General features: G+C 46.8%; 1 protein-coding gene and 1 non-coding gene across 2 annotated transcripts; both read left to right on the plus strand.

Annotated features, from left to right (window-relative positions):
- The first annotated feature begins 742 nt into the window (after positions 1 to 742).
- On the plus strand, positions 743 to 26,243 carry WRAP53 (WD repeat containing antisense to TP53). The gene is made up of 10 exons (XM_066264161.1): positions 743 to 1,397; positions 1,564 to 1,662; positions 1,923 to 2,034; positions 23,521 to 23,609; positions 23,809 to 23,899; positions 24,005 to 24,137; positions 25,070 to 25,278; positions 25,483 to 25,586; positions 25,730 to 25,864; positions 25,980 to 26,243. The coding sequence occupies exons 1-10, from the start codon at positions 994 to 996 to the stop codon at positions 26,224 to 26,226; spliced, it is 1,623 nt and encodes a 540-aa protein (XP_066120258.1). The 5' UTR covers positions 743 to 993; the 3' UTR covers positions 26,227 to 26,243.
- On the plus strand, positions 3,973 to 4,134 carry LOC136327650 (U1 spliceosomal RNA). Its single transcript, XR_010729828.1, has one exon. It is a non-coding gene; the product is annotated as a U1 spliceosomal RNA (small nuclear RNA).
- Positions 26,244 to 27,211: the final 968 nt, after the last annotated feature.

Genomic DNA, 27,211 nt, shown 5'->3' on the forward strand with positions numbered 1-27,211 from the left:
TAGTTACGTACTGACATTTTGGGATGAGGAAGTTAGACAAACCAAAGCCGGAGAGCAGAATTGGTGGAGACCATTTTGGAACACTCCTGCCACTGTGACAAATATGAAGATGGAAGAAAAAAAAAACCCTTTGTACTTGCCGTTCTCTCTGCCTGGAACACTCCTCTCCCAGATAGCTGGATAGTTTCTTCTCAGCTAAAGTGTCACCTTTTAGGAAGGCCTTCATTAAGATCCCAATTTAATGTGTTTCCCCCAATACTCCACATCTTATTTTATTTTTTTTCACAGTCCTTACCACTATATGAACAGATTTGTTGCTTGCCTTCAATACACAGCAACGTAAACCTTAGTATACTAACTTACTGTTGTATTTCCCAGTGCCTAGTACAGTACTTGGAAACAACTAAGAGCTCGATAATAAACATTGAATTAAGAGAGAAGTCTGAGGAACTTGGCAAATAAGATGCCAAGTTCAAAAGCTGTAAATATCAAACATGGCGCTGGCGCCCTCTGCAGGTGCGGTGGGAAGTGCTTTAAGAACGACCGCGGGAGCTCTGGCACCTCTCGCCCCGGAAGAAGGTTTCAGATTACAACTCCCAGTAGCCGTTAGAAGTCCCACGGCTTGATGGGAACGGTAAAACACGACTGGTTACGTCCCCGTCCTGCCCTTCCCGTGGGTCGCCCGCGATATCTGAGCCGAGATGCGGAGGTCCAATCGAAAGGTGGGTCCAAATCTCGCGAGAGCAAGTGGTGCGTAAAGACCGGCCGGCTAATCTTCGCGGTACTTTCAACGTCGGGGTGCGTCACTGTTAGTAAGCCTTCCGGGGGTCTTCTGCTCCCTCCCGGAAGAAGAAGGAAGGCACAGATGGATTTTCCAGATGGCTTCCCGGATCCTTGCGAACTTTGAAGGTGTCGAGCCAAGCAGCCAGCTAGTAGCGAGGCGGAAGAGGGTTGTCGGGCCGAGGCCAATGCCTGCCGCGCTTTCTCGGCAGCATGAAGACGCCGCAGGCCGGGCCGTTAGTTCCCCACTGCCTGTCTTCAGACCAGGCCCCGGCTTCAGCCTGTCTCTCTCCTCAGGCTTCCCCGATGGATAAAAATACGGACCCAGAGCTGATGCCACTGCCATCTGATGGGGATGATCCGCCTCGCGCGTCTCCAGATCCCGTGGCTGGCTCAGCTGTGTCACAGGAGGCGGGGGAGGGTGACCCAGCTTCTCTCTCCACTTCTCTGGAAACAGGGTTTGGCCCTTCTATTGAGTTGAGCCCTCGAATCAAGGAACAAGAACTTTCTGAAAATGTGAGCCTTCCAATAGAGGAAACGAACAGGCCAGAATTGGGGCCTGGAGAAGCCATGGAAGGTGTGTCTGAAGAACCCGCTCCTGAGGATGACGGAACCACGTAAGTGGTGATGGCAGTTGACTCAGGAATCCGAGGAGATTGGAATTGTGAGACGTATGGAAGTGTGAGCTATACCTCATTCTCCAGTCTTCAGTCCCAGTTCTCTAGGCTTATTTTCTTTCTGCACTAGGGACTCAGGTTTGTTGTTCCCCTGTCTTCTTTCCAGCACTTGGAACTACAGCTTCTGCCAGCTGCCTCAGTTTCTCACTGGTTCCTGGTCAGAGTTCAGCACCCAACCCGAGAACTTCTTGAAAGGCTGTAAGTGGTAAGGAAGATGGGGCAGGGCGATAAACACACCAAGATTTTCACCTTAAAATATCCCGTTTATCTGGGAGAAGGATCCGCCAGAGGTGGGAATAGGAGTGAGAATTCCTCTTGGACTGAACTTCAGTTTCATCTAGGATTGTGTTTCCTACTTCCCTCAAGGTTTTGGGGGGCTTATTGATCCCATAGATAGACTCAGCCCTAGCCTTACACTTGGAAAATGTAGGTCTGTCCAGCTTTCTAACTCTTGCCTACTCCTAGGGCCCCTGATGGTTCCTGCATCTTGACCAATAGTGCTGATAACATCTTGCGGATCTATAACCTGCCCCAAGAGCTGTACAGTGAAAGGGAACAGCTGGAATATGCAGAAATGGTAAGGGTAAGGGCCAAAATAGCTCCTACATGGCACACTGAACTTTTTCTTCATCGTGAATTTCCATAGGTAGCATTTTCTACCCTGATTTCTGAAGTCATTTGAAGAGATATTTATCTCTTTTTTTTTGTCAGTAATATGTGTTCTCCATGAAAGAGTAGTGTATTTTTCATGACAGTACTTAATTGACTTACAGGTAGTATTTGTTTATTTTTAAAAATTTTATTTATTGATTTTAGATAAGAGACAGAGAGTGAGAGAGAAAGGGGGGGGGGAGTAGAAAGCATCGACTCATAGTAGTTGCTTCTCATATGTGCCTTGACTGGGCAAGCCTAGGGTTTGTTTGTTTTTTCTGTATTTTTCCGAAGCTGGAAATGAGGAGGCAGTCAGACAGACTCCTGCATGCGCCCGACCAGGGGGCGATGCTCTGCCCATCTTGGGGCGTCGCTCTGCCGCAATCAGAGCTACTCTAGCGCCTGAGGCAGAGGCCACAGAGCCATCCTCAGTGCCCAGGCACTTTGCTCCAGTGGAGCCTCGGCTGCGGGAGGGGAGGAGAGCAGGAGAGGTGGAGAAGCAGATGGGTGCTTCTCCTGTGTGCCCTGGCTGGGAATCGAACCTGGGACTCCTGCACGCCAGGCCGATGCTCTACCACTGAGCCAACCGGCCAGGGCCAAGCCTAGGGTTTTGAACCAGTGACCTCAGCATTCCAGGTCAATGCTTTATCCACTGGGCCACCACAGGTCAGGTGACTTGCAGATATTTTTAAATTTTACTTTTTAATTTTTACGGAGGTGGGGAGAGACAGACAGGAAGGGAGGGAGAGGGATGAGAAACATCAACTAGCAGTCATGTCACTTTATTTGTTCATTCATTGTTTCTCGTATGTACCTTGAGCCAGTGACCCCTTGCTTTAGCCAGTGACCTGGGGCTCATGTTAATGATCCTGTGCTCAAGCCAAATGAGCCCACACCCAAGCTGTTGACTTCAGTGTGTCTAGCCTGGGACCTCAGGGTCCCAGGTCAACACTATCCACTGCACCACTGCTGGTAAGGCTTCTTTTTCTTTCCTTTTTTATGAGAGTACATTTATTTTTATTTATTTATTTATTTTTGAGAGTACGTTTATTAAAACTGGGTACAGTGAACCAAGGAAGGGCTTAGGATAGAAGAATTAACAGGAGAGAGCATGGGTGGGACTGCTTGGCTCTCTAGGAACGTTATGTAGGAGAAGTTAGCCTACACAGGGCTGCTTTGCCTCACTGGCAAGTCAGAGGAAAGGGGCTTTGGAGAGGTTGAGAGTGCAGCCGAGGACCAGCTGCTGCCTGCTGCCCATTCCTCCCCTGGTTGCAAGTCTTGTGAGGATCCTTAGAATTTAGGAGATGTATGCCTGAGAGTGAAGCAAGGTGTGGGCATACTCATGAGAGGGAGAGCATACCTTCAGATCCTTACTCAGTGATTACCAATATGTTAGCTACTGTTTATCCCAGGTTTTTCTGGGGGATCAAGTGGTAAACGAGACATGAGCTGGTTTGCTTTCTTGTTTGGGAGATAGACAACAAACATGTATACCAATAAATAATCAGGTTTATTACAGGTTATAATAAATGCTGTTAAGGAAAGAAACAGAATGAGGAGAGACTAATAAGAGGATGATACCACCTTAGATAAAATGGTCAGGGAGGTGCCCGCTGAAAAGGAGACATTTAAGCTGAGATCTGAAGGATTATGAGATCAGTCCTGTGAAGAGCTGTGGAAAGAGCATTCCAGGGAGAGTCAGTGATCTTCCAAAGACCAAGAACTGAGAAAGAGCTTTGTGTGTTCAAGGAACAGAAAGAAGGCCAGCTTTGGCCAGGTTGCTCAGGTGGCTAGAGCATCATCCTGATACCCCAAGCTTGTGAATTCAAACCTTGGTCACGGCACATGCAAGAATCAACCAGTGATACTTAGCTGGCGGGGGAGATACCATGATCATGAAAGTGGTTTCCCCAAGATGAGGCTCACTCATTGCACTCTGAGTGTGCTGACCCCTGTGACTTCCCCCAATATGGGAAACTCGACTGCATAATTTGTGGTAGTGGGTGACTGCGTTCGCATTCTCCCCTAACAACAAAAAAAAAGAAGTAATCAATTAATGCATAAATAAGCGGGACAACATATCGACATTTCTGTCTCTTGTCCTCGCTCTAAAAATCAATAGAGAAGAATTAAAAGGCCAGTGTGTCTAGACCAGGGGTCTCAAACTCGCGGCCCACGGGCCGCATGCGGCCCGCCGAACAATTTTGTGCGGCCTGCAGACTAATCCACAAAGTTCAAAATATTTTGGATAAAATTAAGTAAGCCTAGGGGCCTACTTGTATTTTTCGTTTCTCTAGCATTCTAGCTAGATATTAGCTTAGTTAACAGCAGTTGTGATGCGAACTACAGTTTCTGGTCGTTTTGTGACACTGAGTAAACTGCATGTACGATTGTGCTTGTTGTACTGATTTTTTTTTGTTTTCAACTGCAGTGAGAAAAGTGTTGCGTAACAGTTGCCTTTTGTAGACCTAGTGCGGCCCGCCAAATGGCTGTGATCTTGCTCTGCGGCCCACATGCTGAGTTGAGTTTGAGACCCCTAGTCTAGACTGAGGCCAGTGAGGGGGGAAGTGTGCTAGTGATGGATAGATGGCAAGTAGCCACAGCATGTCAGATCTTGTGAGTAGGGCATTCGGAGTTGATTTGGGAAGCCATGGGAGAGTTTTAAGACATGATGGCAGAAGTTTAGAGAATGGATTGTGGGTAGGCAACAGTGAAATCAGGGAGACTCATTAGGATGCGTTTTTCGTGATCCAGGCAGGAAATGCTGGTGGCTTGGTTGAGGGTGGTGTCAGGAGAGATGGAGAGATGTGGATGGAGCTGAACTGTGTTTTGTTGGACTTGGAGGTCACTTGGATGTGGAGGTGCAGGGAAGGAGGTAATCAAGGGTGATACCGAGGTTTTTGCAGCTGGGTGGATGGTGGTGTTATTTGCTCAGAGGAAACAGGGTTATAAAAAGGTTTTGGATCCTGACCTGTGGTGGCATAGTGGGTAGAGAATTGATCCGGAATGCTGGGGTTGCTGGTTCAGAATCCTGGATTGGTCAAGGCACATACGAGAAGCAATCAGTGAGCAACTGAAGTGAAGCAACTATGAGTTGATGCTCCTAATTTTCCTCTCTCTAAAAAGCAATAAATTAAAAAAAATATATTTGGACAAGTCAAGTGTTTTTAGGTACACTGAATGTGAAATGTAAAACTAAGGGGAGAAATGGGGGCTGGAGATATACTTTGAGTAGTGGGACAGCATTTAGTGTCTTGTGTCTTTTTTTTAGTGAGAGAGACAGTTAGGGACAGACAGAAAGGGAGAGAGATGAGAAGCATCAATTCTTTGTTGCGGCACCTTAGTCGTTCATTTTTTGCTTTCTCATATGCGCTTTCTCTCTTGATGTGGGGGGGGGGTCCTCCAGCAGAGTGAGCGACCCCTTGCTCAAGCCAGCGACCTTGGACTTCAAGCCAGCAACCACAGGAACATGTATGTGATCGCACACTCAAGACAGCAACCTCAGGGCTTCGAACCTGGGTCCCCTGCGTCCCAGCCTGACACTCTATCCACTGCGCCACCACCTGGTCAGGCAGTATCTTGTGTTTTGAGAGTGATTTCGGTCTTGAGAGAGTATTGCCCTGGCTGGGTGGCCCAGTGAAGAGTGCATCATCCTGGTGTGTTGAGGTAGCAGGTTCAATCCAGTTCCCCAGTCAGGGTACATACAAGAAGCAACCAGTAAGTGCATAACTAAATGGAACGAATTGATGCTTCTCACTCTTTTCTTTTTTTTCTCTCTCTCTCTCAAATCAATGGAGAAAAAAAGACTGTAGATGGAGAAGTCTCAAGCATTACTCTGAGCATTCCAGCATATGGAGGTAGAGCACAGGAGAAATTTTACGAAAGTAGAGGCAAAATGTTATTTCTTTCCTTTTTTTTTTTTAAGTGAGAGGAGGGGAGATAGACTCTTGCATGTGCCCCAACCGGGATCCACCTGTCAACCCCCATCTGGTGCAGATGCTTGAATTAATCAAGCTATTCTCAGCACCTGAGGCTGACTCTTGGACCAGCTGAGCTGTCCTCAGTGCCCAGGGCTGATGCTTGAACCAGTCAAGCCACTGGCTGCGGGAGGGGAAGAAAGAGAGAAGAGGGTGAGGGAGGGGAAATGAAGCAGATGATCGCTTCTCACGTGTGCCCTGAACCTGGGATGTCTGCACACCGGGTCAGTGCTCTATCCACTGAGTGAGCCAGCAGGGCCCAAAAAGTTATTGCTTTTTTTTTTTTAATGAGCAAGCAAAAGACAAGAAGGGAGGGAGATGAGAAGCATCAACTCACAGTTGCGGTACCTTAATTGTTCATTGATTGCTTTCTCATATGTGCCTTGACTATAACCCCTTACTCAAGCTAGCGACCTTTGGCCTCAAGCCAGTGACCATGGGGTCATGTCTTATGATTTCATGTTCAAGCTGGTGAGCCTGTACTCAAGCCTGTGACCTCAGGGTTTTGAACCTGGGTCCTCAGTATCCCAGGCTGATGCTCTATCCACTGTACCACCACCTGGTCAGGCTTTAGTTGTTCATTGATTGCTTCTCATACGTGCCTTGATGGTGGGGGTTAGGGGTGTGCTCCAGCTGAGCCAGTGACTCCTTGCTCAGGCCATTGACCTTGGGTTTCAAGCCAGTGAGCTCATGCTCAGGCTGAGGAGCCCATACTTAAGTCAGATGATCCTGCACTCAAGCTGGTGCCTTTGGTGTTTTGAACCTGGGTCCTCAGTGTCCCAGGTCGACACTCTATCCACTGCACTACCACTTGGTCGGGTTAGAACAGTGTTTCTCAAGTACTGGTCCACAGACAGGTGCCAGTCTACCAGAAGTTTTGTGCTAGTCTGGGAAAGAGTTAACCACCCTGATGTTGTATGAAGATTACAGACCCAGTGATCTTAGTTGAACTTACTTATACTTAGGGTGATTGCTACTAATCAACCTGTATCATTGATGAAAATGCTATTGAGGTTATCTTAGATTTTGGAACTTGTTCAAACATCCTTTTGCACCATGCAGAAGATTTACAGATTATGTACAATACATAAAAAGCATTTGGACAAACTTATGTAGTGTTCAATGCATCGTACATGTATGGTGTGGAAATCATGAGCTTGTACCGTGTTGCATTGTTATATGCAGTAAAATAAAACTTTATTCATTGCAAGTTTCTGTTTCTGGCCAGCTAGGTTATGTGCAGGTTGTAACTCCTACCCCACCCCCAGTTCATTTTTTCCCATGTTTGTGCAATAGCATTCAGACAAACTTATGTAGAGTTCAGTGCGTTGTACTTGTAGTGTTTGGACACCAAGTACCAGCTTGCACCATGATACATTATTATTTATTTATTTGTTTGTTTATTACAGAGAGAGTGAGTCAGAGAGAGGGACAGACAGGGACAGACACACAGGAACAGAGAGAGATGAGAAGCATCAATCACTAGTTTCCCATTGCACGTTGCAACACCTTAGTTGTTCACCGATTGCTTTCTCACATGTGCCTAGACCACGGGCCCTCAGCAGACCGAGTAACCCCCTGCTGGAACCAGCAACCTTGGGTTCAAGCTGGTGAGCCCTGCTCAAACCAGATGAGCCCGCACTCAAGCTGGCGACCTCAGGGCCTCGAACCCAGGTCCTTCCGCATCCCAGTCCGACGCTCTATCCACTGCGCCACCGCCTGGTCAGGCCATGATACATTATTGTGTGTAGCATTATAAAACTTTATTTGTTGTGTGTTTTTGTTTCCAGCCCCCCCCACTCTCAGTAATACATTTTTTTCACACTTGCGCAAAATAGTCGTGCATGTACTTGCCTGTTAAAAATGCGTCCATATTGTTTGCAAGTAAATTGACTGTTTTAGTGTCATTGTGTTGTAAATTTTATTTATTTATTTATTTATTTTTTACAGAGACAGAGAGGGATAGATAGGGACAGACAGACAGGAATGGAGAGGGATGAGAAGCATCAATCATCCGTTTTTTGTTGCGACACCTTAGTTGTTCATTGATTGCTTTCTCATATGTGCCTTGACCATGGGCCTTCAGCAGACCAAGTGACCCCTTGCTTGAGCCAGCTACCTTGGGTCCAAGCTGGTGAGCTTTGCTCAAACCAGATGAGCCCGCGCTCAAGCTGGTGACCTTGGGGTCTCGAACCTGGGTTCTATCTACTGCGCCACCGCCTAGTCAGGCTAATTTATTTATTTATTTTATTTTTAGATTTTGTTTATTCATTTTAGAGAGGGGAGAGAGAGACAGGGAGAGAGAGAGAGAAAGAGAGAGAGAGAGAAATGGGGAGGAGCAGGAAGCATCAACTCCCATATGTGCCTTGACCGGGCAAACCCAGGGTTTTGAACCTGCGACCTTGGTATTTCAGGTTGATGCTCTATCCACTGTACCATCACAGATCAGGCAGTACTTATTTATTTTTAAGTTTTATTTATTGATATTAGTGAGACAGAAACATTGATCTGTTCTTATATGTGCCCTGACTAGGGATCAAACTGGCAACCTTTATGTATCAGGATGATGCTCCAATCAACCAAACTGTCTGGCCAGGGCTGATAATGAGTATTTAAAACTTGTTCTGACCCTGGTCGGTTGGCTCAGTGGTAGAGCATCGGCCTGGTGTGCAGGAGTCCCGGGTTCGATTCCCAGCCAGTGCACACAGGAGAAGCGCCCATCTGCTTCTCCACCCTTCCCCCTCTCCTTCTCTGTCTCTCTCGTCCCCTCCTGCAGCCAAGGCTCCATTGGAGCAAAGATGGCCCGGGCGCTGAGAATGGCTCTATGGCCTCTGCCTCAGGCGCTAGAATGGCTCTGGTTGCAACAGAGCAACGGCCCAGATGGGCAGAGCATGGCCCCCTGGTGAGCATGCTGGGTGGATCCCGGTCGGGCGCATGCGGAGTCTGTCTGACTGCCTCCCCGTTTCCAACTTCAGAAAAGTACAAAAACAAAACAAAACAAAAAACTTGTTCTGACCAATGGTGGCACAGTGGATACAGCATTGATCTGGGATGCTGAGGGCCCTGGTTAGAAACCCCCAGGTTGTTGGCTTGAGCGTGGGCACTCCAGCTTGAGCATGGGGTTGCTGTCTTGAGTGCGGGAATCATCGACATGATCCCAGGGTCATTGGCTTGAAGCCCACGGTTGCTGACAAGGGGTCACTGGCTTGGCTTGAGCCTCCTGGTCAAGGCACATATGAGAAGCAGTCTGAATAGCTATAGTGAAGCAACTATGAGTTAATGCTTCTCATCTCTTTCCTCCTTGCTTCCCTCTCTCTCTCTCTCTCAAAAAAAAATACAACCTGCCTGACCAGGCCGTGGTGCAGTGGATAGAGCGTTGGACTAGGATGCAGAGGACCCAGGTTTGAGACCCCGAGGTCACCAGCTTGAGCGCGGGCTCATCTGGTTTGAGCAAAGCTCACCAGCTTGGACCCAAGGTCGCTGGCTTGAGCAAGGGGTTACTCGGTCTGCTGAAGGCCCACGGTCAAGGCACATATGAGAAAGCAATCAATGAACAACTAAGGTGTCGCAAGGAAAAACGAATGATTGATGCTTCTCGTCTCTCTCTGTTCCTGTCTGTCTATCCCTATCTATCCCTTTCTCTGACTCTTTCTCTGTCTCTGTAAAAAAAAAATGCAACCCCCCCCCCAAAAAAAAACCCAACTTGTTTTTGTTTTTTTTTTCTGTTTTTTTTTCTGTTTTTCCGAAGCTGGAAATGGGGAGAGACAGCCAGACAGACTCCCGCACGCGCCCAACCGGGATCCACCCGGCACGCCCACCAGGGGCGAAGCTCTGCCCCTCCAGGGTGTCGCTCTGCCGAGACCAGAGCCATCCAGCGCCCGGGGCAGAGGCCAAGGAGCCATCCCCAGCGCCCGGGCCATCCTCGCTCCAATGGAGCCTTGGCTGCGGGAGGGGAAGAGAGAGACAGAGAGGAAGGAGGGGAGGGGTTGGAGAAGCAAATGGGCGCCTCTCCCATGTGCCCTGGCCGGGAATCGAACCCGGGTCCCCCGCACACCAGGCCGACACTCCACCGCCAAGCCAATCGGCCAGGGCCCCCAACTTGTTTTTACTGTAGCATCTGGTAGTGAATTATCACCACAGCCCTTGTATGTAGTATGTTCTGAAATTCTGTCAAATGACACAGTGGAACCTTCCAAACTTACTGGTCATTTGCATTTAAAGTGTAGCAATCTTATTGAGAAGTCAGTGAATTTTTGGGAAAGATTATACAACCAAATGAGAAGTCAGAAAAGTCAAATAAAGAAAATGATGACTCGTGACAAATTGCTGCGTTGAACATCTTGTTTAGCTCCCCTTTGAATATTGAAAACAAAATAACCGTTGGTTATTGGTGAAGAATTAGTAAAGCATGGCATCTTAGATGTCACTTGGAAAATGTTGGGTCCTCAAACCGCACAAAATCCTGAGGCTATACTGCTTTCGGACAATACTGTTCAGAGAAGAATTTTTGACCTTGCCAATGATATTGAGCAAATTGTAGAAGAGAGAAAGAAATCAAAATGTTTTTGCCATTCAACTTGATGAGTCAATCAATTGATGAGAGTAATCATGCTATTCTACTTTGCTTTGTGAGGTATGTTGACAATAAAGACATTAGGGAAGAACTACTCTGTTGTCTTGATCTATCTGGTCAGGCCAGTAGTTCAGAGATATTTAGTGCTTTTAATGAGGATTTTCAGGTGGAGGACTTCAACTGGGGAAAGTGTGTTGGAGTGTGTATAGATGGTGCTGCAAGCATGATTGGACATCACTTGGGTAGTTGTGAAAATAAAGGGTGTTGCACACCCAGAAATGTCCATGCATTATATGATTTACTGGCAGCATTTAGTTGTAAAAAATGTGCCCCTGCAATCCTGGCCAGTTGGCTCAGTGGTAGACCATCAGCCTGGAGTGTGGAAGTCCTCGGGTTTGATTCCCAGCCAGGGCACACAGGAGAAGCACCCATCTGTTTCTCCACCCTTCCCCCTCTCCTTTCTCTCTGTCTGTCTCTTCTGCAGCCAAGGCTCCACTGGAGCAAAGTTGGCCAGGGTGCTGAGGATGGTTCCCTGGCTTTTGCCTCAGGCGCTAGAATGGCTCCAGCCACAACGGAGCAATGCCCCAGATGGGCAGAGCATCGCCCCCTGGTGGGCATGCTGGGTGGATCCCGGTCAGGCGCATGCAGGAGTCTGTCTGACTGCCTCCCCACTTTTTTTTTTTACAGAGACAGAGAGTCAGAGAGAGGGATATACAGGGACAGACAGACAGGAACAGAGAGAGATGAGAAGCATCAATCATTAGTTTTTTGTTGCGACACCTTAGTTGTTCATTGATTGCTTTCTCATATGTGCCTTGACCATGGGCCTTCAGCAGATCGAGTAACCCCTTGCTCAAGCCAGCGACCTTGGGATCTCAAACCTGGGTCCTCCGCATCCTAGTCCGACACTCTATCCACTGCGCCACAGCCTGGTCAAGCAGGTTGTATTTTTTTTTTTAATTATTATTATTTTTATTTTTTTAATATCTTATTTATTGATTTTTAGAGAGAGGGGGGAGAGAGAAAGAGAGAGAAGGGGGAGGAGCAGGAAGCATCAACTCCCATATGTGCCTTGACCAGGCAAGCCCAAGGTTTCGAACCGGCAACCTCAGCATTCTAGGTCGACGCTTTATCCACTGCGCCACCACAGGTCAGGCTTCTTTCATGCCTTTTTGAGCTGAGAGAAGTGAGACAGTTTCTACTGTACAAGAGTGAAACTGCATTAGGAGAGCTTTTGTTGGATGAAGAATGATGGCTTAGCTTGCATCTATGGCAGATATATTTAGCCTCTTCAACAAACTAAATACTTCTCTTCAGGGGTTTAACACAAACTTTTTTTTTTTTACAGAGACAGAGAGTGAGTCAGAGAGAGGGATAGACAGGGACAGACAGGAACGGAGAGAAATGAGAAGCATCAATCATTAGTTTTTTTTTTTTCAATAGAAGGAACGTTTTTTTTTATTTTTTTATTTTTATTATTTATTTATTCATTTTAGAGGAGAGAGAGAGAGATTGAGAGACAGACAGAAGGGGGGGAGGAGCAGGAAGTTTCAACTCCCATATGTGCCTTGACCGTACAAGCCCAGGGTTTTGAACCGGCGACCTCAGCATTTCCAGGTCAAGGCTTTATCCACTGCGCCAACACAGGTCAGGCAATTATTAGTTTTTCATTGCGCTTTGCAACACCTTAATTGTTCATTGATTGCTTTCTCATATGTGCCTTGACCTCGGGCCTTCAGCAGACCGAGTAACACCTTGCTGGAGCCAGTGACCTTGGGCTCAAGCTAGTGGGCTTTTTGCTCAAACCAGATGAGCCCGTGCTCAAGCTGGCGACCTTGGGGCCTCGAACCTGGGTCCTCTGCATCCCAGTCTGATGCTCTATCCACTGCACCACCGCCTGGTCAGGCTAACACAAACATTTTTACATTAAAAGATAAGACGGATGCATTCAATAAGAAACTTGTTCTTAGGCCCTGGCCGGTTGGCTCAGTGGTAGAGCGTTGGCCTGGTGTGCGGGAGTCCCGGGTTCAATTCCCGGCCAGGGCACACAGGAGAAGCGCCCATCTGCTTCTCCACCCCTTCCCCTCTCCTTCCTCTGTCTCTCTCTTCCCTTCCTGCGGCTGGGGCTCCATTGGAGCAAGGTTGGCCTGGGTGCTGGGGATGGCTCCATGGCCTCTGCCTCAGGCGCTGGAATGGCTCTGGTTGCAATGAGCGACGCCCTAGATGGGCAGAGCATCACCCCCTGGTGGGTATGCCAGGTGGATCCCGGTCGGGTGCATGTGAGAGTCTGTCTGACTGCCTCCTTGTTTCCAGCTTTGGAAAAATACAAAAAAAAAGAAAAAGAAACTTGTTCTTTGGGAAAGTCACATATAGGAAGATGTAGAAATGTTTCTACCTTTCTAAGACTTGATTGCTGTAGACATCAACCGGAAATCTGTATTTAATATAATAAGTCAACATTTAAAAGCATTACTTCAAAACTTTGACCATTATTACCCTGATAATGAGGATCCCCATAAAGGTGACCTCTGAATCAATAACCTATTCATGAACGATATCAACTCCTGCTCCCTTAATCATTGTGAAATAGAAAAACTGATAGGTTTATCTTCTGATGTCACTCTGGCGCCAAAACTTAAAATGTACTAATTGTCACAAGTTTGGATATCACTGGAAGAAGAATATCCATCTCTCAGTAACAAAGCTACTGCATTTTTAATCTTATTTTCTACTACCTTCTTGTGTGAGAAGACTTTTGGCCCTATTACTAATAAAAACCAGTATAACTGAATGGATGACAGTGCGGCGCCCCGTCTTGGAAACGAAACTGCAGCCTTGGTTATCAAGTGTTCTTGCAAAGAAGTAGCAGCAGATTTTATACTAGTTTTACTTGAATTACATACTGCTTTCTAGAAATTTTAGTTGTATTCTATTAAATTTTTTCTGTTTGGAAAATTTTTATTATATATGTTATAATTAAATGATAATGCACAAAATACTAATAATGGTTTTTACTTCTGCCTTAGTGGTCCCTGAAATAATTCTATTTTCACTGGTTCCTAAGTGTAGAAAGTTTGAAAACCACTGATGTAGACAATTCCTTGGAAGAAAACTTGGGACAGTTTTCTTGTGACAGGAAAGTGAGAAATGGAATGGTGATAAGAGAAAATGTGGGTCCAAAGAAGGGTTAGAGGGGTAACTCCAGTAGATGGGGTAACTCCAGGAGTTGATATTCTAGGAAAGAAAAGGGTTAACAAAGCCACTGGGTCACTGGCTGAAGACAGGCTACGGAATTTATTAGAGGACTTCGATGGGTGCAGAAGCCTTCCTTGCAGTAGAGAACAAGGCAGAAGATGCATTTAGAGGCATCTGGTTGGTGGTTGGAAAATTGCGGTGTCTTTTGGCTTCTCAGTGAAGCATATAAGGAGGTTATCAACTCAAGGAAGAGGATCTTTGGGGCAAGAGCAGAAAGTATGGTGAAGGATTGGTCCCGGAGAGGCAAAGATTAAAACCACCAAGCAATGTGGTAGTATTGCTTGTCTGTGCTCAGTGCCCACTAGAAATTTGTTGCCATCCATTTAAAGTCAGACCAATTCTCATGATTATGCCTTGGTCCCCAGTAGCTTAACTGACTATATAGTTTTTCTGTTTGTACAATGAGGATGATAATAGCACCCACCTCAGCAAGTTGCGAGAATTAAAAGAATTAATGTTAAGTGCTTAAAACAGAGCCTGGCATGTACTAACTATTCAGTAAGCACTGGTAGTCATGGTTATTAGTTGAGTGTCAGCATGGAGGATAGTCTGGTTGGAGCTTGTTATGCGAGAGAGACAAAGTTGTCTTGAAAGTCTGCAGGAGTGTGAGTGTAATGGGTGAGTAGAATGTGAAGTGGGTAAGGAAATGGATCATAAATATATGTTTGATGAAGCTAATTAATTGCAGTGGAAATAGAGCAGGTATACCAGATGATACTTGGAGAGTTGGAGATGATACTCAGACTGGTGGTGACAAAGCCAGGACTCAGTCATGCTGAGTGACTGCTGTCGAGTGACGGCTGTGGCTATGGGTGCTAAGGAAGTTAAGGAATCGGAAAGGCCATACTGTTGGATGATTGCATCATTCTTTCATTCAACTTTTTTTTTTTTCTTTAGTACATTCTATGTGCCAGGTCGTGCTTTAGGTGCTGGGGATTAGTTAAATAAAAGCAGACAAAAGTCCCTGTCCTCATGAAATTTATATTTTTGTGTGGCACACAGGCGGTGGAATTGCCACCACCTAGTCAGGCAATTTCTTTTTTTTTTTTTTAACGAGAAAGAGAGAGAGAGATAGACAGTTGGACAGAAAGGGAGAGAGATAAGCATCAACTTGTAGTTGCCACACTTGACTTGTTAATTGATTGCTTCCCATACATGCCTTGATGGGTGGGGAGGCTCCAGCCGAGCCAGTGAGTGGCCTGTTGCTCAAGCCTGTGACCTTGGGCTGAAGCCAGCGACCATGGGGTTGTGTCTATGATCCAGCGCTCAAGCCAGCAACCCCACGCTCATGCTGGTGAGCCCATGTTCAAGCTGGCAACCTGTGGGTTTTTTACCTGGGTCCTCAGTGTCCCATGTCGATGCCCTATCTACTGCACCACTACCTGCTCAGGTAATGAATAAAATTTTAAAAAGTTAAAATTTTCTACATTTTTACCAAGCTTAGTACAAGAATTGAAGCTTTTTATGTGGCTGTAATCCTATAGTAGATGGTTTTGTATATTGCTTTTTTTCTTTTTAATAATCATATCCTAAATGTTTTTCATGGTGCTTCAGTCTTTTTTCTTTTATCACTTTTTTAAAGACTTTATTTATTCATTTTAGAGAGAAGAGAGAGGCAAACTCAACATTACACGTTGACACTCCATCTACTGCGCCACCACACGTCAGGCCTGGTGTTTCAGTCTTAATGGTGTGTGATATTGCACTTAGTGCCTATGATAGATAACTTTCTTACCTAGTCCCCTGTTTTGGACATTTGGGTTATTTTCAGGATATTTATATATAAATGATTTGGTGAAGATCTTCATGGTCCTGATTGGGTAGCTCATTTGGTTAAAGTGTAATCCTGATTCGCCAGTCAAGGTGGTGAGTTTGAACCCCAGTCAAGACATATACAAGAATCAACCTATGAATGCATAGAAAAGCAGAACAAAAAATCAATGTTGCCTGTCTTTTGGGGCACAGTGGATAAATCCTTGATCTGGAATGCCGAGGTTGTTGGTTAGTAGCCCTGGGCTTGCCTGGTCAAGGCACGAAGCAGTGAACAGCTGGGGAGAAGCGGTTATGAGCTGATACTTCCCGCTCCCCACCCATCTTTCTCCTCTTTCTCTAAAATCAATCTGTATTTATTTATTTATTTTTTATTTATTTTTTACAGAGACAGAGAGTGATCAGAGAGAGGGATAGACAGGTACAGACAGACAGAAATGGAGAGAGATGAGAAGCATCAATCATTAGTTTTTCATTGCGCGTTGCAACACTTTAGTTCTTCATTGATTGCTTTCTCATATGTGCCTTGACCGCGGGTCTTCAGCAGACCGAGTAACCCCCTTGCTGGAGCAGGCGACCTTGGGTTCAAGCTGGTGGGATTTTGCTCAAACCAGATGAGCCCGCGCTCAAGCTGGCAACCTCGGGGTCTTGAACCTGGGTCCTCTGCATCCCAGTCCGACACTCTATCCACTGCACCACTGCCTGGTCAGGCTCTAAAATCAATCTTTAAAAAAATTTTTTTTAATCGATGTTTCTCTCTTTCCTTTGCCCTTCCTCTCTCTCTTTAAAATCAATTTTAAAAAAAATAATCTTTATGTGTTTTGATGGAGGTTTCTATTTATAGAGAATTTTTTTTAATTTTTTTTTAATTTTTATTTATTCATTTTAGACAGGAGAGGGAGAGACAGAGAGAGAGAGAGACAGAGAGAGAGAGAGAGAAGGGGGAGGAGCTGGAAGCATCAACTCCCATATGTGCCTTGACCAGGCAAGCCCAGGGTTTTGAACCAGCGACCTCAGCATTTCCAGGTTGACGCTTTATCCACTGCGCCACCACAGGTCAGGCAATAGAGAAATTTTATGAATAAGAAATACCCTAGGTCGGACAGTATCAATATTTTTTGTGTCTTGTGATATAGTCAGTTTGTTTTAAAAGTTTATGTGTTGTTAGCATTGTGAGTACCAGTTCTAGCCCAACCTCACTTATTAGATGTTTTTATTTTTTTTTAATTTTTATTTATTTATTTATTTTGTGACAGAGACAGAGAAGGACAGAGACAGGAAGGGAGAGAGATGAGAAGCATCAATTCTTCATTGTAGCATCTTAGTTGTTTAGTGATTGTTTTCTCATATGTGCCTTGAGCGGGGACTATAGCAGAATGAGTGACCCCTTGCTCAAGCCAGATGAACCCGTGCTCAAGCCAATGACCTTGGGGTTTCCAACCTGGGTCCTCTGCATCCCAGTGTGATTCTCTATCCTCTGCATCACCGCCTGGTCAGACTAGATATTTTTATTTTTAATTTTATTTATTTTTGTGATAGAGAGAGGGACAGATAGGGACAGAGAGACAGGAAGGGAGAGAGATGAGAAGCATCAATTCTTAGTTGCAGCTCCTTAGTTGTTCATTGATTGCTTTCCTCCTATGTGCCTTGACGGGGGCAGGGGGGCTACAGCAGAGCAAGTGACCCCTTGCTCAAGCCAGCAACCTTGGGCTTCAAACCAGTGACCTTTGGGCTCAAGCTAGAAACCATGGGATCATGTCTATGATCCCATGTTCAAGCCAGCAACTCCACGCTCAAGCTTGTGAGCCTGTGCTCAAGCTGGCAACCTCAGGACTTTGAACCTGGGTCCTCTGCATCCCAGTCTGATGCTTTATCCACTGCGCCACCACCTGGTCAGGCTAGATTTTTTTTTTTTTTTTTAAATAGGGACAGAGTCAGAGAGAGGGACAGATAGGGACAGACAGACAGGAACAGAAAGAGATGAGAAGCATCAATTATCAGTTTTTCTTTGCGACACCCTAGTTGTTCATCGATTGCCCTCTCATATGTGCCTTGACTGCGGGCTTTCAGCAGACCGAATAACCCCTTGCCTGAGCCAACGACCTTGGGTCCAAGCTGGTGAGCTTTATGCTCAAGCCAGATGAGCCTGTGCCCAAGTTGGTGACCTCGGGGTCTTGAACCTGGGTCTTCTGCATCCCAGTCCGATGCTCCATCCACTGCGCCACCACCTGGTCAGGCAGGCTAGATATTTTTAAAGTTTAGTATTTGGAAATGGATAAAGTTTATATAGGTGAGGAAATTAGAACGCATTTTTTGTTGTTGTTTGTTTTTTGTATTTTCCTGAAGTGAGAAGCGTGGAGGCAGAGACAGACTTCTGCATGTGCCCGACCAGGATCCACCTGGCAAGCCCACTAGGAGCGATGCTCTGCCCATCTGACCCGTTGCTCTGTTGCAACTGGAGCCATTCTAGCACCTGAGGTGGAGGCCATGGAGCCATCCTCAGCACCTGGGCCAACTTTGCTCCAATGGAGCCTTGGCTGCAGGAAGGGAAGAGAGAGATAGAGAGAAAGAAGAGGGGGAAGGGTGGAGAAGCAGATGGGTGCCTCTCCTATGTGCCCTGGCCGGGAATCGAACGCCGGACTGATGCTCTATCACTGAGCCCACCGGCCAGGGATGCTGGAGGGCATTTTTTTGATATAGCTATACCGTGGTACCTTGAGATATGAGTTTAATTCGTTCTGTAACCGAGCTCATAAATCAGTCAACTCATATATCAAACAAATTTCTCCCATTTAAAATAACTGAAATAGATTTAATTCGTTTCAGCCCTGTGAAACATCCCCAAACCATTCTAAATTATGAAAAAAGACATGTTTTTAATTAAACACACATATATACTTTACCAATGCATAAAAAAAATATATGAAGCAAAAGAAAAAAGTGTTATTTAGTACAGTATTCTTACCTTGGAGACAGAGGAGTGCGGCTAACGGGAGGTGAATGGCAAGGAGGAAGGAGGGAGGAAGGGATGCAGGCACTGTAGACACGTAAACTAAAACTGCACTTTCTTAACACTAAGTGTAAACTAAAACTGCACTTTCTTTACTTTAAACAAAACTAAAACTGCACTTTCTCCACTTAAAATGAAACCACAAAAACTTAATTGTAAAAAAATGCACTTTCTTAACTTTAAACTTAACCTAAGCTTAACATTACGTATTTTTCATTTAATCATCACCTCTTTTTGCCTTTTTGGCTGCACTTTCAGCACTTTCACTTGCAGGACTTTTGAATAAAAATCTATCCAAAGAGGTTTGCTTTTGCCTGCCTATAAAATGTTACAGAAATGTGACAAACAAGTGTCATTAAAAAGTGCTGAAGCACAACCAGTTGAAACTTTTTCTGGGGGTTTCTTTTCAATGAAACTTGAAAGCTTCTCCCACATTGCCAGCATGTCTTTAATTTCACTTGTAGAAATCACTTCCTCGGACTCGACCTCCTCCTCACTACTAATCTCTTGCAGAAGCTCCCTATGTTGCATCATCTGTAGCTCCTTCAACTCCTCAGTTGAGAATTCCTCCTCGTGTTCCTCGATGAGCTCGTTTATGTCACCCTCATCTATCTCCAGACCCATCGACTTCCCGAGGGACACAATCTCCTCCAGTGCTTCTACCTCGGTCTTGGTCTCTGGTTCGAATCCTTCGAAATAAATCCCTGTCTGCAACAACATCAGGCCATGACTTTTTCCATGCCGAGTTCAAGGTTCTTGTAACCTCTTGCCATGCCAAGTCAATAATGCGTAAACGTATCACGATATTGCGATGATCTTTCCAAAACTCTCGAAAGGTTATAATTGTATTCTCAGTCACCTCAAAGCAGCGGCGGAACAAGTGCTTTGTGTAAAGCTCTTTAAAGTTGGAAATGACCTGCTGATCCATGGGTTGCAAGATTGAAGTCGTGTTGGGTGGGAGGTAGAGGACTTTCACGAATTTAGTGACCAACTTTTATTTATTTATTTTTATTCATTTTAGAGAGGAGAGAGAAAGGGAGAGAGAGAGAGAAGAGAGAGACAGAGAGAGAAGGTGGGGAGGAGCTGGAAGCATCAACTCCCATATGTCCCTTGACCAGGCAAGCCCAGGGTTTTGAACTGGCGACCTCAGCATTTCCAGGTCGACACTTTATCCACTGCGCCACCACAGATCAGGCACTTTCACGAATTTGAACTCATCGAGAATGTCATCTTCAAGACCAGGTGGGTGGGCTTGAGCATTATCAAGGATTAGTAATGCTTTCATCAGGAGTTTATTTTCTTGAAGATATTTCTTCACTGCAGGACCAAAGACGAGATTTACCCATTCAATAAAAAACTGCCGTGTAACGCATGGCCTAGCATTGGCACAGCACATAACCTGCATGTTTTTCTTTAAGAATCTTGTGAGTCTTAAAGGCTTGAGGATTTTCGATTTTCAGAATGATACACTAGCAGTGGCTTTACTTTACAGTCACCGCTAGCATTTGCACACAATGCAAGGGTCAGACGGTCCTTCATGGGTTTATGGCTTGGCATCTTCTCTGTGGTGATGAAGGTCCTCCAGGGCATTTTTTTCCAAAACAATCCTGTCTCGTCACAGTTGAACACTTGTTGGGGATGTAGCCTTCCTTTGCAATAAGCGCACGTCCTTAACGTCAGCACTCGCAGCCTCACCATGCCTCACCACTGAGTGGATGCCAGATCTCTTCTTGAAATTTTCAAACAAGCCGTGACTTGCCTTAAAAGTATCTTCTGCTGCCTCTTTTGAGGTTGGTGGTTCTTTCTTCTTCAAGTTGCAGTAAATAATATGTGCCTTTTCGCATATTAAAGTCTCCATCATTGTATATCCTGCCAGCTCTTTCTCTTTCACCCACACCAGCAGAAGCTTCTCCATTTCTTCATGGATATTTGTCCTTAATTGGGACAGAATTGTAGTTCCTTTTGCTGGATTTGTGCTTTTGATGGCATCCTTTTGTTTAAGGATGGTACAAATTGTAGATGTATTGCGGTCGTACAACCTTGCCAGTTCAATCACTGGTACACCACGCTCATGTTTTTCTATTATTTCTTGTTTTACTTCTATTGACATTATTCTCTTCTCACCACTATTCTTTACACTCACATTCTTGGGCCCCATGATAGCACACAAAAAAAATTAAAAATGCAAAAATGATGCAAGAACGAGTACAGCGCATGAGATTCGACTTGATTCTGCAGGTAACACATGAGAAAGAACAAGATGCTGGTGTCGTGTTGTGGATACTGGACCCGTGCGCCAATGCGCTAACTAGCGGCAGCTTCCCGAATCACGACTCGTATCTCGGAATTTCGCTCAGATCTTGAACAAAAATATGGACTGGGTCGCAGCTCGTATCTTAAAAGATTAGTATGTTGGTTTGCTCGTATCTTAAGGTACCACTGTAACTTTCTTCTTTAGCAGAAACTACAGAGAAATCCTCCCACATGTGTACCAAAATGTTAAAAGGCGTACTACCTAAAAAATGAAAAGACATTATTGATTGTCAATAGAAAAGGATAGATGAGTGGAGTATTGTACAGCAGTGAAAATGGATGAAGTAGAGGTAAATGTGTGATGGTTAAATCTCACAACCACAAATAGATGCATACAGTGATAACATTAATGGTAAGTTTAAAGGCGTGCAGGACAGTGCTGTACATTATATTTTCTTCATATAAATATATTCCCAAAGAAACTCATGACTGGCCTGTGGTGGTGCAGTGGATAGAGCATTGACCTGGAACGTTGAGGTCACAGGTTTGAAACCCTGGGGCTTACTCGGTCAAGGCACATATGAGAAGCAACCATGAGTTGATGCTTCCCGCTCCCCCCACCCTTGCCTTGATCTTTCTCTCCTCTCTAAAAATAAAACTTTTTTTTTTATTAAATTTAATGCCGTGACATTGATAAATCAGGGTACATATGTTGAGAGAAAATATCTCTAGATTATTTTGACATTTGATTGTGCTGTATACCCCTCCCCCAAAGTTAAATTGTCTTCTGTCACCTTCTATCTGGTTTTCTTTGTGCCCCTCCCCTCCCCTAACCCCTCTCTCCTTCTTCACCCCCTCCCCCCTCCCCCAACCTCCCGCCCCTGTTGCCATCACATTCTTGTTCATGCCTCTGAGTCTCAGTTTTATGTCCCTTCTATGTATGGATTCATCTTAGTTTTTTTTCTGATTTATTTCACTCCGTATAATGTTGTCAAGGTCCATCCATGTTATTGTAAAAAAATAAAACATTTTTATTGAATTTATTGGGGTGACATTGGTTAATAAAATTATACAGGTTTTAGGTGCATACTTTATTTCTTAAGCTGGATGGGAATCACAGGATAGGGTTCTCTTTCTTTAATACTTTGTATATTTGAACTGTTTAATTTTTTTAAAGGCTTACATGGCACCTAGTAGTTGCTTAATAAATATGAGTATCATTGGTAGGTTCTTTGTCTCTGGGTTGGGATATTATTTATTTTATACTCTCTAAGTATTTTTTTTTAGTGAGAGAGACAGAAAGGGAGAGACATAAGAAGCATCAACTTGTAGTTAGGTCACTTTAGTTGTTCGTTGATTGTTTCTCATATGTGCCTTGACTAGGGGGCTCTAGCTGAGCCAGCAACCCCTTGCTCAAGTCAGTGACTTTGGGCTCAAACCAGCAACATTTGGGTTCAAGTCAGCAACCATGGGTTCATGTTCGTGAGCCCGCACTCAAGCCAGCAACCTCGGGGGTTTCAAACCTAGGACCTCAGTGTCCAGGGTTGCTGCTCTATGCACTGAGCCACCACTGATTAGGCTTCCTCTCTAAGTATTTAAAAAGCAAAAGGGGCCTGACTTGTGGTGGCGTAGTGGATAAACTGTCGACCTGGAACGCTGAGGTTGCTGGTTCGAAACCCTGGGCTTGCCCAGTCAAGGCGCATATGGGAGGGAGTTGATGCTTCCTGCTCCTCCCCCTCCTCTCTTCCCCCTTTTCTAAAATAAATAAGTAAAATCTTAAAAAAAAAAAAAAAAAAAAAAAAAAAAAGCAAAAGGTGGCCAAATCTGATATTAAAGTATGAGCTGACCTTTGATTGAGATCAAGATTCTGTTCTTATCTGACCTGTGGTGGCACAGTGGATAGAGTGTCAACCTGGGACATTGAGGTCCCAGGTTTGAAACCCCAAGGTCACTGGCTTGAGCATGGGCTCACCATCTTGAGTGTGGGGTTGCCGGCTTGAATGTGGGATTATTAACATCTTATGGTCACTAGCTTGAGCCCAAAGGTCGCTGGCTTGAGCAAGGGGTCTCTGGCTTGGCTGGAGCCCACTGGTCAAGGCACATATAAGAAAGCAATCAGGCCTGACCTGTGGTGGCGCAGTGGATAAAGTGTCGACCTGGAAATGCTGAAGTCGCCGGTTCGAAACCCTGGGCTTGCCTGGTCAAGGCACATATGGGAGTTGATGCTTCCAGCTCCTCCCCCCTTCTCTCTCTCTCTCCCTCTCTCTCTCCTCTCTAAAAATGAATAAATAAATAAATAATTAAAAAAATAAAATAAAAAAAATTAAAAAAAAGAAAGCAATCAATGAAAATTAAAGTGCTACATACGAGTTGATGCTTCTCATCTCTCTCCCTTCTTGTCTGTCTCTCTCTCTTGCTTAAAATAAAAAAAAATTCTATTTTTCATATTGACCCCATCTGCCTTTTCCTGTCTGGTTAAATGCTGACAGATGGTCTCCCTCTGCCAGAAAACTGCTGGAGGTCCGAGTCTTCCTCCTGTCCTGCCAGTGACCCAGATACTTCATTCCTCTCCAGGTCCCTGTCCTTCGGATGGTGGAAGGCGACACCATCTATGATTATTGCTGGTATTCTCTGATGTCTTCAACCCAGCCAGACACCTCCTAGTAAGTGATGTCTTTTGCCTCCCCTACTGCCCCCAGCAGTTCCAAGGGGACCCTCTACTAAGAGTCAAGGGCTGCCCTGGGATTTCGGGAGGAGGAAAGCTTGTTGTGCCCTTCAGATGTGAGCTGAGAGGGCTGGTAAGTTGGCTTCCCTCCCCTTCCTTTGACAGCACTAGGGCCTCAGTGTCCTTGCTTCTCTTAGTGTGGCCAGCAGCAGCCGGGAGAACCCGATTCACATCTGGGATGCATTCACCGGAGAGCTCCGAGCTTCCTTTCGCGCCTACAACCACCTGGTAGGGACCCCCCGCCCAGCCCCAGACTCACCCTGGCCCAGCTGTCCTGCTTTGAGGGTAGTGGGGGGGTCACAAGGCCTGTGCTCAGCCCTTTCCTCCCTGCAGGACGAGCTGACGGCGGCTCACTCTCTCTGCTTCTCTCCGGATGGCTCCCAGCTCTTCTGCGGCTTCAATCGGACTGTGCGTGTCTTCTCCACGGCCCGGCCGGGCCGTGACTGTGAGGTCCGAGCTACATTTGGTAAGAACCTGTGTTTCTAGGAGAGGAAGAAAGGAAAGGGCACTGCCATGTGTGAAGGGGCCTGTGTGAGCCAGGGACCACATGTGGTCTGGGCAGCCGGGAGGCAGGCGTGCCGGGTGGGCAGAGGAGAAGACAGACTCAGGACGGGTCGAAAGTTTCCCGAGGTCACCTGCTGAGTAAGGAGCTGGTTCACTCTGAGCCTGGTCTCGTCTGGCTGTGTCCCTTTTCGTCTCCAGAATCTTAGTATGTTTAGGAAACTGGAGGTGAGGCTGATTCTTTTTTCCTCTAAGCCTTCAGCTCTCCATTCCTTCCAGGAAAGACAGATTTGAAGGGAAGAAGTAGATTTTGGGCATTTCATTTTGGTTCTTTGGGGGGGATAGGAAGATCTGGGGAGTATCAGGGGTCTTCATCCTGTTTGTGACAAAGGGGGTAGGGGAGACATTGAGTCCTGGCACAGTGGCTCTGGGATGAGAGAGGTGCACCTCTGATTAGCCCGGTTAATGTCCGGTGCTGTCGCCCCTCCGCTTTGTTCCTTCTCTCTTTTTTTTTTTTTGTATTTTTCTGAAGCTGGAAACGGGGAGGCAGTTAGACAGTCTCCTGCATGCGCCCGACCGGGATCCACCCGGCATGCCCACCAGGGGGCGATGTTCTGCCCATCTGGGATGTTGCTCTGTTGCAACCAGAGCCATTCTAGCGCCTGAGGCAGAGGCCACAGAGCCATCCTCAGCGCCCGGGCCAACTTTGCTCCGATGGAGCCTTGGCTGCGGGAGGGGAAGAGAGAGACAGAGAGGAAGGAGAGGGGGAGGGGTGGAGAAGCAGATGGGTGCTTCTCCTGTGTGCCCTGGCTGGGAATCAAACCCGGGACACCTGCATGCCAGGCCGATGCTCTACTACTGAGCCAACCAGCCAGGGCCTGTTCCTTCTCTTTCTAGCAAAAAAGCGGGGCCAGTGCGGCATCATCTCCTGCATAGCCTTCAGCCCCGTCCAGCCACTCTATGCCTGTGGCTCCTATGGCTGTTCCCTGGGTCTGTATGTCTGGGATGATGGCTCCCCGCTCGCCTTGCTGGGAGGGCACCGAGGGGGCGTCACCCACCTCTGCTTTCACCCCGACGGCAACCGCTTCTTCTCAGGAGCCCGCAAGGTAGTAGGAGTCATGTCTTGAGATCTCACAGGGTAGTAAGCAGGAGTGGGGACGTAGTCTAATATGTTGGGGGACAGACGTGGGGAAAAAAGCAGACCTAAGCTAAGTTACAGGAGCACCTGTAACTCTTGAGGGAAGCAGGGATGTCTGGAGGGGGTAGGGGTAGAGAGGGGTGGGCTCTAGGCCCCTGTTCTGTGTTTTCAGGATGCTGAGCTTCTGTGCTGGGATCTGCGACAGCCTGGTCATCCACTGTGGTCTGTGTGTCGTGAGGTGACCACCAATCAGCGCATCTACTTCGATCTGGACCCGTGAGTGACTGTGGGTCCTTCCTGCCTAGGGCCCCAGTGTCCCCAGGGATGCCCAGCTGTAGCCCAGGTCCCAGTCCCTGGGTGTAAGGAGCTCCTGCCCCAGGACGATGACTCCATGTCAGCAGGCCTCTGCTCTCCCTCAGGACTGGGCAGTTCCTAGTGAGTGGCGGCACTGGCGGGGCTGTCAGTGTGTGGGACCTCGGTGGTGTCGAGCATGGGAGGACTCCCGAGCCTGTGCTGAGTTTTTTGCCCCAGAAGGACTGCACCAATGGAGTGAGGTCATTGGTCAATTCCACAGATCTTGGGGCATGGTTGGGGAGGGGGGCAGTGCTGAGGCTGTGAGCAGCCTTGCCTTCCAGGGTGTTGACAAACCGTGCCTGTCTCTCTCTCCAGCCTGCACCCTAGCCTGCCTCTGCTGGCCACTGCCTCTGGTCAGCGTGTGTTTCCGGAGCCCACAGAGAGTGGGGACGAGGGGGAGCAGGAGGGGGACCTTCCCCTGCTCTCCATGCGCCATGTCCACCTTGAATGTCAGCTGCAGCTCTGGTGGTGTGGGGCGAGCCCAGACCCCAGTGTCCCTGATGCTCACCAGGGTGAGAGGGAGCAAGGAGGGGCAGAGGGAGGTGGCGGTGAGTTTATATAAAAAGGTTTTACATGATACTAGAGTCTTTGTGTCTGTTTGGTGGGCTGGGAGGGATATTTGTGGGCTTCCTTGTCCAGCAGCGTTGGGGACTGGCATATTGTTCCTGAAACCAGGGTTGAGAGGCGGGAGCCAATGGGACTGCTGAGCTTGGTGTGAAGTCAAGTGAGTGGGGGTGGGGCTTCATGCCATTGACCGGTTGGTTGCTAGGCAACTTGGTAAACTGAAAGGGGGGGGACCTGTTTGAAATCTCCCAAGGTGGCGTGGCAGGGGTCAAAGTGAGCGTGGCTGAGCAGGAGTGGCAGGAGCCGTGTGTCACACTGCTGGGCGTGACTGTGAGACTGCAGACAGTGACAGACAAGACACTTGCTCTCTCTCGCTCAACGCTGTTTACCATCATCCAGTGGCAGAGCGACATTACTCAGCTCCTGGGGAAGGGGAACAGAAGCACCCCCTCCTCTCCCCTGGACTCCCCTAGGAGTCAGATGACTGGGCAGCCAGAGTCAAGGACACACATGGAAAGAGGAATGGTGCTTGAAAACACAGACGTCACATTCTGTATTCCCATTAGATGCAGGACAAGGGCCAGCGTCTCTCATTCAGCAGTTGTCACTGGTGTTTTCTCTCTATCTGCCTTTGGGGGTGAGACGGGGAGTATGTTATTTCAAGCGGCAGCTCCTCCCCCACACTTTGCCGAACCCTGAGAAGGGGGGCTCTGAAGAGATACTGTCAGCAGGGGATTTGATTTTGGACCTCAAAATCAAAGGGAAGGGACTGGAGGCCTGTGACAGCTCGAAAGAGGAGAGGAATGTCACCTCTGCCCAGAGGTGCTGAAAGCTAGGGTTCTTACACCCAAAAAGGCAACCCCCTCCCTTCCCCCAGGATAATTGGAAACAGCCCTTCCAGCTGAATGTGGGTTTGGGGTTGTAGGTACTCCCTTTCCTCTCCCAGCCCCATTTCTCCCAGTAACTATCCACGAAGCGCTCAG

This window comes from Saccopteryx bilineata, chromosome 2 (assembly GCF_036850765.1).
Source record: "Saccopteryx bilineata isolate mSacBil1 chromosome 2, mSacBil1_pri_phased_curated, whole genome shotgun sequence".
Lineage (NCBI taxonomy): Eukaryota > Metazoa > Chordata > Mammalia > Chiroptera > Emballonuridae > Saccopteryx > Saccopteryx bilineata.

What these genes read in the sequence shown, in the direction of transcription:
- WRAP53 (XM_066264161.1), top strand. Translation starts at nt 994, where the DNA reads ATGAAGACGCCGCAGGCCGGGCCGTTAGTTCCCCACTGCCTGTCTTCA. An exon ending in TTCTTGAAAGGCTGTAAGTG is followed by an intron (nt 1,663 to 1,922) that starts GTAAGGAAGATG and finishes GCCTACTCCTAG; the next exon opens with GGCCCCTGATGGTTCCTGCA. An exon ending in TTCGCGCCTACAACCACCTG is followed by an intron (nt 23,900 to 24,004) that starts GTAGGGACCCCC and finishes TCCTCCCTGCAG; the next exon opens with GACGAGCTGACGGCGGCTCA.